The sequence below is a fragment of the Trachymyrmex cornetzi genome, unplaced genomic scaffold (assembly GCF_001594075.2).
Source record: "Trachymyrmex cornetzi isolate Tcor2-1 unplaced genomic scaffold, Tcor1.1 scaffold125, whole genome shotgun sequence".
In the NCBI taxonomy this organism is placed as follows: domain Eukaryota; kingdom Metazoa; phylum Arthropoda; class Insecta; order Hymenoptera; family Formicidae; genus Trachymyrmex; species Trachymyrmex cornetzi.
The window spans coordinates 130,232-145,427 of NW_017295817.1; the positions used below are offsets into that span (position 1 = coordinate 130,232).

Consider the following 15,196-nt stretch of genomic DNA (forward strand, 5'->3'; position numbering starts at 1 on the left):
TTTTAATTTAAAATGGGGGTGCACCGTAAACCGACACACCCGTCCGTAAAACAGACCATGAGCTAACTTAATCTTTATAATGTTGCTTTATAGTGTCAAATAAGTCTATTGGAGCTGAAGGCAATCGTGCATATATGGAACAACTCTAGAAAAACTATCGCATTACATATTTGCAGCTTGCAGAACAGCATAAAGTAAATATGCATATAATTTAATAAAAATGTTTTATAACGAAGTAAAATGATTCTGAAAAATCTTATATACATTCACTTATAGGTACTTTATACAGATAATTCCTGTAAAAGAAAAGGAATAGGAATACGTAGTATTACTGCCTACTGTGTCAGTTTTCGAGCCCATTTTGTCACGCTTATTTTTGCATAACTTATGAAAAACTTAATTATTGCAAAATTGCTAACAGTATTATAAAAATTGCTTATACTATCTGATAGAAGACACTTTTTACTTTGTATTTGTTTTGGAAGTTGTATTTTTACCTTTTGTTTAAGAAATATTATCTAAAAACAAAGTGGTATGTCGGTATCGGTGACCTTCCTCTATGAAAAATATAACGAATAGATTATTTTATTTTTTTTGTAATATACGTTAATATTTCGACAGTTAGACAGTTGGTGCATGGTCTTAGCCTATATATGTACGTGTACACAAATTCTAAGGCCGCACAAAATACATAATCTTATCATTTAAATATAACTACATTACTGCAGCATTTTATACATTAAACAAGGTGTCATTAAAATTTTTATAACTTTTACATTTCTCAATATTTTTAAAATAAAATTTAAAACAGAGATTTATTATCATATCTGCTTGAAGATATTATACTCAATTTTAATTTTTATACATTCTTATAACATTTAAAAAATAGATATGAAGTGTGTGCAGTATAGATATTAATAAATTTTTATTTAACTTTGAGTTAATACAATCTTAACGTAACTTTAATTGAGTTAGTTTTTTATTTATTCAACTTTTAACTTAACTAAATTAATTTTGTAAGCCATTAACTTTAACTTACTTTAGTTTAAAAAAACATTAATTTAGTTTAAAAAAACTTTAATTTACCGAACCCTGTTTATGTAGTATGCAATTCTCAAACAATATGATATATTGCACATTATGTCATTGCACATTGTATGTTAAAACGTCCCTACAGAAAAATATTGGACTCGCAAAAAGCTATGGAAACGAATAATGTACAATAATGTACTTGAATGGTTTTCCAATGATTTCCAATAGTTTTTTCGCGAGTCCAATAATATTTTCGGTAAGGGTGACCTCTATTAATCCTAGCTATACACAATGGGATCCCAGAAACCCCAGTGCAATTTGCTAAATCGAGTTTTTTTCGTGTTTCTGAACTTTTCTTTTTCTTTAAGTCTATATATCTCGAAGCTTCTTGATTCTATTAACTTTTACACATTATGGACTTGTTCCTTAATCAGTTCTCCATCGATTGAAAAAAAATTAATTGAAATATGTTTATTTTTACGGAAGTTACAATAATAAATATAAATAGGATCCCAGACACCCGAGTGTGTATATCAAAGGTAGAAAAAAATAATGTGTGGCTAAGGTTAATAGGCAGTTTTTTTTCCTGCGTGTTACATAATTGAATGTCAAATATGGCTTGTGCGCAGTTGTGTAAATTAAGATGCTGCAGGTGGGTGATGACAACTTACTAATTGTTATGTATGTTGATTAAGACTTTTCAATAACACACTTGTTTTTTCTTTAATATATTTCAGGTCATTTATTCCATAAAATAAAATTTAAGTTTAAAATACGCATATTATCAGTTTATTTAAAATATTTATAATTTATAAGTTTGTAACATTATTATATGAATATTATATTATTTATAACATTTAGGAAGAAGTGGGGGAACTGTGCGCACCTAAGGGAAATTTATTGCCCTAGAATGATTTTCCATGTTTAAAGCGATATAAGCATTGAAATAAAAACTATAAACATTCTTCTATCATTACGTATCTTCATATTGAACAGATATGCATTTAATAAGGTTATATTTGGCAAAAAGGAAAAAACGGAAAAGTGAAAAAATTTCTCGCACGGCGGGTAATTGTGCGTATGAGTTGGGTAATTATGCGCAAAGCAAAAGTCGTAGAAAATGAATGAATTATGGAATATTGAAAAATTGGAATATTGACAAATAAATAAAAAAATATATTTGTTATATTGCAATATAAATACATATTAAATACATTTTAAATATATATTATATATATTAAGCAAAAATACAACACTAATAATAATGCACATGAACTTTGGCAAAATGAAATGGAAAAATAAAATAATAATGCAAAGAAAAAACGAAAAAATTAGTGATAGCTATATAGTATATGGAAGATGTGTAATTATGCGAATTTCAAAACGCCTGCGCACAGTTGTCCGCTGCGACCTGACTCGATATGAAATACAATTACTTTAACACTTCCTAATCAAATTTAATAAATAACAGCTCAAAAGACGCACATAATAACGTACTTTAATAACGTATGCAACTTTAAACAAACAAATTAAAAATACGGATTTACCACCTTATTTTCTGAATGCTAAAATAACAAGAAGTGCAACTTTAAACAAACAAATTAAAAATACGGATTTACCACCTTATTTTTTGAATGCTAAAATAACAAGAAAACATATGGTTTCACTTTTTTGTATTTCTCTGGTTAGCAACGTATTTATTATCGTATCTTTTGTAGTTATATCTTAAGAGGACGACTTCCTGCGTAAAAATTTCACCACGGTGATGTCTTCATTTATTGGAAAAGTACAAAATCAGGATGCGCACAATTACCTGCTGCGTACAATTCCTCTATTTTCCCCTAATTTGGATGTTGTTAACATTTAAGTAAAATTCAAAAATAAAAATTATTCTAAGATGTTACACCGAAAAAAAATAATTTTAATATTAGCAGAAACCGCTAAATCTTAGAGGATTTTATTCTTATATACGGCCTCAAGAGGAATCTTCTGAAATCAAGAGGAAAATATGTTAAGCACAATATTCTTATAGTTAGAGTATTTTTGTTTTGCATCTGCATTAAAAATTTTGCTGTTCTTAATATGAATTTCCTCTTGTACACAGCTTAATATTCTTATAGTTAGAGTAATTTCGTCTTGCATCTGCAGTACGAATTTTACTGTTCTTAATATCAATTTCCTCTTGTATATAGATTATTTAATATTGTTTTAAGAGATATTATATATACTTTTGAGAAACTTTAATTAAAGAGTATTCACTTCAAAGATACTACAGGATTTGACGTCTATCGCCATGTTGTGATCCATTGTTAATGTCAATATTTCATGAACGGTAAGGTTCACGAAACGTTAGCATTAGCAATGGATCACGATATAACGACGATAACTCGCAAACTCTTTGGCATCTTTGAAGATGTCATCTTTACTGCATTTTTTTTCCAAATAAAAATACCTGCATCATATCGATAACAAGCAATGCGTGGTAAATAGTACTTACGCTCAAATGTGGGCCAGTACATCTCTAAGCTGATCGTTTCTAAGAATTCTTCAACTTCACTCATTATGAAACAACTCAAATTATAAATGATGTAACACAATACAACATGATGTAACACGATGACCGATGTATATTGTATACTATAATACGCGCCAAACGGCCAAAAAGCAGCGACAGGCAGCGACACACATATTGCTTTTTATGTTACTCGTAAGAGGCTAAGAGTAAACGTATTCTTCTTAATACAAGAGGAAAACTGTTAGAATAATCTCCAATACATTTTTGATGAATAGTCCAGTGCATTGGAAGAGGAATACTCTTTCTGTAAAAGTTTCTGCTTAGAATATGAGGTTACCGGAAATTTCACTTTACAATTAGATTACACCGAACAAATTGTATTCTTAATTTAAGAATATCCCACTTACGTATAGTATGTTTCTCTAAAATAAACGCTGAGACGATTCTCTTAATTTAAGAGGGTAATCATATAAAAATTAGTATATTCTTAATATGAGAATGTACAGGATGTCCTATTTTAAACGATGATCTCAAATATCTCTTGAACAATACATTTTAGAGAAAAATGCTTCAGACAAAAGTTGCATGGTTTTAAAGGGGACATCATTAAATTCACCGTGTGAAGCGCGCGTGTAGCGCACGTATGGCGACGATCGCTTTCGCAAATCGAGAATATATTATTAATTTAAGAGGAAATATTCTTATATCTGTTAAGAGGAAATATTAAGTACATCTTTCAAGAATACAATTTTTTCGTTGTATCTTTTTTTGGGTGTACAATTAGATTTTTTTTGGGGTGTATTTATAAAAATTCAAATAATGTACATATTATAATTATTATATCTTGGTCTTGTATATTTATTTGCAATATAAATAAATCAAAATTAAAATAATATTTAATATTAATTGAAATATATTAAGCATACATTAACATTTCATTTTTCGATAAATAATGAAACAAAAAATAATACCGACACTGTCTCTACAATATGTGTACAAGCAATGAGATAATATATTTTTAATGAAGACAATTGAATACAAAAGGAAGAAGGAAGGCATGCAGTACCCATGCAAATTGTGAATAAACTAAAATGCTAATGTGTCTTGCAATTAACTGATAACGTGCTGTATATAAATTGTAGCTGCGTTCTATCGAGCTCGTTAGTAGTTTGAAGAAAGGTATCAATAAAGTTGCGCCTTTATCAAGAAAATTCCGAATTAAGAAAGAATAATGGCAGGAATCTACAATTTTCTGTATATACTCGTAATCACGATGTTTACTATCGTAACCGCAGCAGATTACTGCAACATGAAATCATGTAGCAAGAAAGGAGATCATACTATGTGCAAATACTCCGTAAGTAGCAATATCTCACATAACAATGTATTTTCTTAGGATATCCTAATTTGATCAGATTGATCCCATTCTGATCCAAAACATTAAATTGTCCATATGATTACCTTAGGATATTTGTCATTATCATTGTATTAATATAAAATGTCCCTAGGATATCATATTTTGGTCCGATAAAATTTTGATCACTTATATTGATAAATTGCATTTTTCAACTTTCGACATATATATGTTATATACATTTATGTATTTTACGTATATTATAGAGATATATCTTTGCAATTTAATTGTTAATTTTTTAATAATGTTTAAATATCCCACACAGCATACTGAAAACTATACCCTTTGTTTCGGGAAAAATTTAATCATATTTACCTTTATATATTATTAATTTGACAGTTGCAGCTATAGCTTATTTTCCCAGCAAACGAGAAATTATTGAAAAATGTTAAAAATTATTCATTGAAGTGATGTCGAATCAAGTTTTTGAATATTTTTAATTCTTTTCTATCCGTAATTCGCTTGAATCAGTAATTATGGATTGGTTATTTACTTTCCGTATCTCATCCAATGTGCATAGAAATGAAACATACGATCAATCCGGTTGAATCCGTAATTATATATTGGTAACTTACTTTTGGTATCTTACCCAATATTCAACGCAATGAACTAATTCGTTTGAATTTAACGCGCGGTATTGAAGAATTGTCTAACATGAGAGACCCACCAAGTGCTAGTTGTGATCTCGGCAAGTGATATCGTTGTAAAGCACGCACCGAGGTAATGTACATAAGTCCTTACCTCCCAAACAAAAACTCCGGTGTGATATACAGAGTGTGTAACATTGCGGATTCACGGCGACAAGGTAATTTTTGGAAAAGGTAATTTCTAGACTCTGGCCACAATGCAGGTTATATCTGGGAGTCATACTCTGTTGCCGTGAATCCATAATGTTGTATACTCTGGGTATAGTACTAGAACTCATTCGGGAAAAAATTCATATATCTGTGATTATTATCTTGGTGCATACTTTCCAACGATAAAACACTTTCTTGGATCGCAGATTACCATTTCATTTCTGAATCTATGTATAAATCTATACTAGAGTTTACATTATATTATACTTATCTAGATGTATAGAAACGGATTCAGTGTATTCAGTCTCTACAAAATTCAATAATTTTTCACGAATTATTCGAAAACTTGATTCATATGGATTTATCCAATCCAATCCGTTCTCGTTTGCTGGGTTGTTTTTTGTTGTACATAATTTATTTTTAAATAGGTATATGGGTTATTTATTAATTAACAAAGCGAAAAGAGTTTTTGGTATATTTTACAAAATCGATTCTATCGATTGTAAGTACTGTTTTAATGAAAATTTTCCATTTTACTAATTAAACTAACTATGTATAACTCTATTTAAAAAAAGTACTTTCAGAGACTCCATAAGTACACTGCAGAATATACGTACGCTATAGGCATACGTATACTACGGACGTCGCCAAGCAAACGGCATAGTACACAGTACCATCGAGAGATGGATTCGTTTTCCGTAAGGAGAAAATGACGCGGATCTCTATAAAGAGGTGTGTGCGAATGGAATTCGTCACTTACTCTTAGCTTGATCAGAGTGTGCTCATGGAGCCTGTGAAAATACTTTTCTTTAATAGAGCTATTTATGAATAACTTTATTTAACTAACTATGGTTAATTTTATGTGACGCATACTCATTTCCTGCATTTTGTATCATACCGAGACGCGGATATACCCTTGTAAAAAAATACTACTTCGCACTGCGCAGTAGCGCTCAGTATTTTTCTACAAGGATTTAACATCCTAAAAGACATTTTAGGACTGGATAAAGATGGGATGAAATTTGGTTATCCAGAAACATCCTAATGATATTTAAATGATGATGTCCTATGGATGTAGAATAAGCGGACATATAAAAATACTCAATTTATCCTAAATACCCCTAAGTTTCTTCAGGTACGTACTCTGGATGTTTGAAAATCCCTCGACATACATCTGTAGGATGCACCTAAGATCAAGTTTTGCTGTGTGGGATAATCATATATTCACAACTGATGTCTTGTATACTTACAGTTAACGCGCAATCAAGCTTTTTATATAATATCTTAAAAATATATCTTAAAGAGTATATTCAACATTTTTAATTTTTAAATTCAACTATTGAAACAAATAATGTGTGAGAGAGATACACAGGGTGTTAAGTATATTGCCACACTCAACAGAGCGATTCTTTGGTTTATTTCAAGTAAAAAAGCATATAAACATGTGTCCTAAACGGCTTAGTTTCTAAAATAAAAAAATTTAAACATGTAGTAATAATCTGTTTATTCGAAAGAAATACAGCTTGAACTATGGTCTGTTTTCTGTTCCTGCACTAGACTGTTCTAGAACTCTCTTTCTCGCTTTAAATAAATATCAAAAGTATATTTATCTCACTTTAAGTTCCAAAAGTGTACACTAGTTCAGCCACAAAAAACAGACCTTTAGTCAAAATTAAACTAGTCAAAAACAGAAAAATAAAAACAAGCTTCAGTTCTTTTGATGAAATAAAACAATTAAATGAATTATTGAAAATGTCCACCTTGCACCATGATACATCCATCGAGTCTTCTTCTCAAAGATTGACGTACACGCTCAAAGATACCAGGTTGTATTGCCTCGCATGAAGCAACTATTCAATTCCTCAAATCATTCTCATTCTCAATTGGGGTGGTATAAACCAGTGATTTCAATGCCCCCAAAGGAAATAATTGGGCATTTTCCCTTGTAGAAAAGTACTACTGAGCACTAGGAGTATTTTGGGGCACTACTGTACTACAGCGTTACACTACACTATAGTAGTAGTGCAGAAGTGTTCAGTAATGCTGAGTAGTGCTAAGATCTTCTATATATCCGCGTTGCGGCAAGATACAAACTTGGCACTACAGTAGTTGAGTAGTGTAGTAGTGCTGTAGTACAGTAGTGCCTCAAAATACTCCTAGTGCTCAGTAGTACTTTTCTACAAGGGTAATGAAAATCCAAATTAAGAAACAAAGAATAGAAATAAAAAAGTAATATATAATAAAAAATATACAATAAAAACCATTAATAAGAATTGAAGTTGTGCGATGTACAAACATAAAAAATATATATATTTAATTTAATAGCAACTAAATTAAAAGAGAATAAATACCTTATGAATATGTGTCAATATAAAATATAAAAATCGTATATTTTAAGACAATACGATGAGAGTGAAAATAGACTCATATCTCCCAGATGTTCAGAGACAATATAAATTCGACATTCTAAGCAAGAAGGTTGATGTGGTAAACCAGAAAAGAAGGGGAACATAAGAGGGGGAAAAATGAAGTAGAGGGAAGAGAAAAAGGGAGAGAGGAAGTAAAAAGAGAAAGAATGTAAGTTGAGAGAGAGAGAGAGAGAGAGAGAGAGAGAGAGAGAGAGATTGTATAATCTGTAAATATGATTCAGGTACCGATTCAGTCTCATTTTGTTTATTAAGACCTTGTTTTCTGTCTTTTGATATGGATCATTTCAGATACTAATCTTTTATTGTATGAAGATTCGCAATCTAAGATTTTCACTTCGTTCCATCTAAAATTATGGTCAAAATTAATACGATGATCAGTTATGACAGTAGGAGAACCCGTATTTTTCCTAATATCAGAGATATGTTCGTGCAATCTCGTACTTATTTTTCTTTTCGTTTGACCAACATAGCTCGCCTCGCAATCGTCACAAGAAATCTTATATACTACGTTCTGATTAGATAGGAGGTCTAACTTGTCATTTCCTCTCTTAATCAGACTTTTTAGTGTGTTAGGGATAGAAAAGCTAGTTTACAATAAAACATATTGAAAATAGGAAGGAAACTTTCGAAAATAGATTTGACGTAAGGAATTGTAAAATATTTATCTTTAACTTGAACATTACGTGTAATATTTTTATTATGTATATGGATCTTTGTTCAATTATAGAGAAGATAAATGAAAGAGAGGATAACAATTATTTAAGAAAATACGAATAGCATCTATCAAATTATTTTATGGAAACTTGGATGTGATAAGAGGATAATTTTGTCAATAAAGCTAATAATTGTGTCTTTTTTATGGCAGAGAGGATGATTTGAATGAAAATTAAGGAACCTTCCTGAAAACGTTTTTTTATGATAAGTGTCAAATATAATTCTATGATCATCAATGTGTGATAAGCATTGTGTCAAGAAAACTCAATCTGCCATTTGTACCAACCTCTACAGTAAACAATCTCGAATGTAAAAAATTAAAAATATTCAAAGCTTCTTGCTTCATAGTATCTTGCTTGGATAGTATCAGATGGGAGCGCAAAAATGACATCATCAATATATTTAAAATAAACAAAGATTGTACTGGTAATTTATTAATTGCTATTTCCTCCAGATCTTGCACTACAATGTCGGCAATTATCGGTGATAACGGTGAACCAATTGGAGTACTGAATACTTGTTTATAAGTTTTTTATTAAAAGCAAAAAAGGTTGAATCCAAAATATATCTAACTGCAATAATAAATTCGTGTTTTGAAATGTTAATCTTCGTTGAAATGTAAACCCATCTCCTATTGATACTATTTAATGCTAGATCAACTATTTAATGCTAGATCATAGGAATATTAAAAGGGATACTACGTCTAACGAAGGCAATACATATTTAAAATCAAAACGTGTTCCATTTAATATATTAACCATTTAATATATTAAAAAAAAAATGGAAACTGTCTTTTATGTGGCTGGAAGTCTGTGATATGTTATTATTAATTATATTGTGTAAGAAGAGAGAAAGATAATATAGAGGACTGTTAATAGAGGATACAATTACTCTCAATGGATTGCCGTCCTTATGTATTTTAGTAAGCCCTAGGAATGACGCTATCCGTTGTATATAATCTTTGATGTTTGTTCGTCAATAAAACGATCGAGCTTCCACCTTACAAGTAATGTACGTAAGTCCTAAGTCAATTTTTTGATTGGATCTTTGTTAACAATTTCATAAGTATTAGTATCCGAAAGAATATATTTTATGTTTGTACATCGCACAACTTTAATTCTTATTAATGGTTTTTATTGTATATTTTTTATTATATAATATATTACTTTTTTATTTCTATTCTTTGTTTCTTAATTTGGATTTTCATTACTATTACTGATTGCTTATTTATATTACAATTTTGCATTATATTTATACTTTTTAACAGAAACAATTACGTTGTCTATATTCTGTATATATACATAACCAGAGGAATACACTATTTTCGATAACATCATTCTTATTACAATTACTACATGCTGAGCGAGATTTGATAACTTTAATACAGCAATTATCGCATACTGAGCGAAATTATTGATAATTTTAGTACTGCGATTGAGAGCAAATTTTAATTTTTATATATTATATGTTCTACTTGTAACAATTTCACTGTTATTTTAATATTGATAATGATCCAATAGGAATCGAAACGTTTGTTCTTGTTTTGTTGTTTATTGCCGGCAAATTAAAGTTTTATATATTTTAACTAAATGACATGTTTATTTGTTAACGTTTTCAAATTTTTAATTTTTAACGATTATTCTTAGGCTTGTAACCCTTTCTCTTGCTGTTTTTTTTAATTTATTGAGCCTTATTATTATTATAGTTAAATTATTATTATTATCTTAAAGACCTAATATAATTATCTTCTCGTGTTAACCCTCCATGGTCCAATGGAATTTAAAAATCCAAGCTTTTTCAATTTTAAATTATTCGTTGGACGATAAGCGGAAGAGTTCTCCTCTTTAAAAAAAGTTGATAATACTGACAATTTATCGTGATGCCGTATTTTGTCAGTCGTATTTCGTACAACGACAGGTAAAAATCGAGCATATGCTACCAGTGATCCGGTTAGACCGACGAACTTGTTTTTTGTGTAAGTAAATTATGTTTTTTGCTATTTTTATTTTTTATTTCGATATGCACCGATATACAAAACGTATATAACATATACAAGGGTCGGCTGGATACACCCAAATATCTCATAAACGATGCATTTTAGAAAAAAATATTTCTTACAAAAGTTGTAAGACTTAAAAAGACGCATTCAATGATAGTAGATATTTGACAACGGATAGCGTTGTCAAGGTCAGGTCAAGGTTAACATTAATTTTTTAAATAAAACCCTCCCTTTTTATTACATATTCTTGTAGCTTATCTCGAGAGCTTTCCAAAACACTAAAGTTAAGTTCATTTTCATTAAGTACTTTGCGAGTTATAAGGCTTGAAAATTACGATACAGACAGAAAGTCGGCATTAACATTACCCAAGATGTCCGACCGACGGCTGAAACCTCTAGAATGTTCAGGATCATGTCCTGAATAACATTTATTAAGATCAAGGTCACTGGAGATTGATTTTCTTATTTTTATTTTTATATAAAAATGAATTTTCAGTACAAAAATGAAACCGTTTAAAAAATTCATGTTGACCTTGACCTGATCTTCACAACGCCATCCTAAGTTACATAACTACTAGCGTTATTTTAAGCTTTACAACTTTTGTAAGAAACATTTTTTTCTAAAATACATCGTTTATGAGATATTTGAGTGTATCCAGACTTTCGGCCCACCATGTATAATAATGCATTACAATTACATTAAACTATCGTATCCGTACGTTCTGATATATAAGTTAAATCAGATCGTTGATCATATTAAATCCTTTTCGATATATAAGGAGTGTATACGCTAAGTACGTTAAAAGATTTTAAGCGATGATTCGTTACACTTTAAGATGAAAACTTCATATAACTATATACATATATATATATATATGAAACGGCTTAGTTTAAAAGAATATCAAAGTTAAAAAAACTTTTTTTTTTAATTTCGAAAACTATTCGAATTATTAATTTTGATGAAACTTTGTAAATAAGCACACTAAGAAAAAATGTTAAGAATCAATATTTCATCATTCCGAGGGTGACATACACTGCCGTTAAAATCAGCCCGCCCACCCCGCCCCCTGGGCGGTGAGGGGGAGCAAGTTTGAAATCTTAAATGGGAACCCCTATTTTTCATTGCATATTTGGAATCTTTGGCTAAAAGCACATACGATTTGTCTGAAACATTTTTCTCGATTCATGATAGATGGCGCTGTAATCGACAAAATTCAATTTCTTCGATTTCTCTTACTGAGAACCCATGCTTACGATTCTGCAATACATTAACAATAAAAATACCACATTTTCATTGTGAGCACCTCGAATTATGAGAGGCAAGGGGACTCACGTTAATCAAACACCCCGAAGGGAACAGAAAACTGCTACGTCCACGTCGTTGTTCCTGCCTGGGTTACGCTAAAAGTAGTTTCTTGAGAAGTAATTAACGAGTAATTAAAAATAATGAGAAGTTTTAAGACTAATTACGAGTATTAACAATGAAAACGTGGTATATTTATTGTTAATGTATTGCAGAATCGTAAGCATGGGTTCTCAGTAAAGGCCGTTCTACAATAAGTTGCGAACACCCCGTTGCCAGTTGCGGAGTGACAAGTTGCCAGTCACAAGTTCTAAATCATTGCAACACCTAATCCACATTTGGATATTGAAAGTTGCGATTTGTATAGAAACAGCCAATCAGAAAGTAGAACGTCCGTCGTTATTTGCTGTAGCCGAAAAATCGGAGAGAATATATCAAGCAGGTTATGTGATAGATATTCGAGATGTTCTCGAAATGAAAATAAAATAAATCAAACACCACCGATATATCACAACAACTTTCATTTCACTCTTCGCGCTTTTCGAAGACAATATTTGATTGGCTAAGATGTTACGGTAGACAGTTGCTGTTGCCAAGGAGTTAAAAGTTGGGCAACTCTCCGTTGGCAACCGAGACTATCTATTGCAACCGAAAATAGCACTTTGCAACTAGTAGTTGCGAACCTTTGCGACTGGCAACGGGATGTTTGCAACTTATTGTAGAACGGCCTTAAGAGAAATCGAAGAAATTGAATTTCGTCGATTACAGCGCCATCTATCATAAATCGAGAAAAATGTTTCAGACAAATCGTATGTGCTTTTAGCCAAAGATTCCGAATATGCAATGAAAAATAGGAGTTCCCATATAAGATTTCAAATTTGCCCCCTCTCCGCCCAGGGGGCAGGGTGGGGGGGTTGATTTTAACGTCAGTGTATGTCACCCTCGGAATGATGAAATATTGATTCTTAACATTTTTTCTTAGTGTGCTTATTTTTCGAGATATTTGAAAGTTTCAGGTTAAAAAAATCACCCTGTATGGTAAAAATGCAAGGGTTTCAACAAACTAAACAAAGAATACGAAAGAAAAGCACTTGTATTTTGCTATACAACATGCTTTATTATTCTTCTACACGTATGTAACACGAAATAACCACTAGGTCTTTTACACGCCTTATGGTACGTTTCCACTGAGCGCGTCATGCGTCGCGTCATGAAAGAGAGAAAGAGATAAGATTACATAAATACACGGGTGGCACCCAGTTGGACACGGCTCAATTGGATACGAGCCACTCACAGCGCTTGAGACTACAGAGCTCCTAAGCACCGGTCGCTGTGATTGGTGGTGTCCAATCGAACCGTGGTCAATCGGGATCACCCCAAATAACAGAACCCCTCTCTTTCTCTCTTTCGACGACGCGACGCGTGACGCGCTCAGTGGAAACTCAGCCTTACAGTAATCATTTTATGTATTGTAGATTATAATTTATGACAGAGCTGGGATTTAGTTGCACATTTCGGCTCGATTTCGTTGGCGACCCCCACCACCGCACGGCCGAACTGTCGGGCGGTCACGTGACACTCTGACTCAGGGGCGCTCCTATACCAGAAATATACTGGGAATGCGCCTTCCGCCAAATTATTATTGAATGTTTTTTATTAAATAATTTATATCTATATTAAATAATCGATTAACATAAAATTTTCTATTGTAAATTTATTCATTGTTCCTTAATGAAATACTTATATATCTTAAATACCAAGTATGTAAATATGAAACCGGAATTTACCAATATATAGATGACCATAGCTGTAAATGTAGTTGCTGTCAGACCGCGTCATTGACGCCATTTCCTTGTTCTGACATCTGACAAAGATTTTCAACTCACAACAATACAAGTTTCATACAACAGTATAGTTTGTAATAGCGTTGAACATGTCGAATTTTGTGCCTGGAAACTACGATTTGCGGACAGCATTGATTTTCTGTTACCATTTGAAGAAAACTGCTGCAGAATCGCATCGAATGCTTGTCGAAGCTTACGGTGAGCATGCTCTTAGTAAATCACAGTGGTATAAAAAATTCAAAAGTGGCGATTTTGACGTGAGAAACGAAGAACGTGGAAAACCACCGAAAAAGTTTGAAGACAGTGAATTGCAAGCATTGTTGGATGAGGATGACGTTCAAACTCAACGACAACTTGCGGATCAATTGAATGTGACACGAGAAGCCGTCTCCATACGTTTGAAATCCATGGGAAAGATCCAGAAGATGGGAAAATGGGTTCCACATGAACTGAATGAAAGACAGCAGAAAAACCGAAAAACCACTTGCAAAATGCTGCTCGCCAGGTACAAAAGAAAGTCATTTCTCCATCGAATTGTGACTGACGATGAAAAGTGGATATATTTTGAGAATCCTAAGCATAAAAGATCATGGGTAACTCCAGGCAAACCATCGACATCGACTGCAAGGCCAAATCGCTATGAACGGAAGACAATGCTCTGTGTTTGGTGGGATTAGAAAGGTGTGATCTATTATGAGCTGCTAAAACCTGGCAAAACCGTCGGTAGTGTTTAATACTAAACACTACCGACAACAAATGATCAATTTGAATCAAGCTTTGCGTGAAAATCGACCGGAATATCAAAAAAGGCAACACAAAGTGATTTTGCTTCATGATAATACACCATCACACACAGCAAAACTGGTCAAGGAAACGATTGAGGCGTTTGGTTGGGAAATACTTTCACATGCGGCTTACTCACCAGACTTGGCTCCGTCCGATTACTACTCATTTGCATCGATGGGACACGCACTTGCTCAGCAACGCTTCACTTCTTACGAAGATGTACGAAAATGATTAGATGACTGGTTTGGCTCAAAAGAGCAACAATTTTTTTGGCGTGGCATCCACAAGGATCAGACAGGTGGAAAAAATATATAGCTAGCGATGGGCAATACTTCGAATAAAATATTTTTTATCATTTTCATG

The 15,196-nt window shown here is 32.0% G+C and overlaps 1 protein-coding gene across 2 annotated transcripts in view; it reads left to right on the plus strand.

Annotated features, from left to right (window-relative positions):
• The first annotated feature begins 4,721 nt into the window (after positions 1 to 4,721).
• Positions 4,722 to 15,196, plus strand: part of LOC108770345 (venom allergen 3) — a 20,829-nt gene continuing 10,354 nt past the window's right edge. For both annotated transcript variants that reach the window (XM_018521893.1, XM_018521894.1), the window contains exon 1: positions 4,722 to 4,904. In XM_018521893.1, coding sequence (XP_018377395.1) covers positions 4,779 to 4,904 — 126 coding nt within the window. In that variant the 5' untranslated portion in view covers positions 4,722 to 4,778. The remainder of the gene's footprint in view (positions 4,905 to 15,196) is intronic.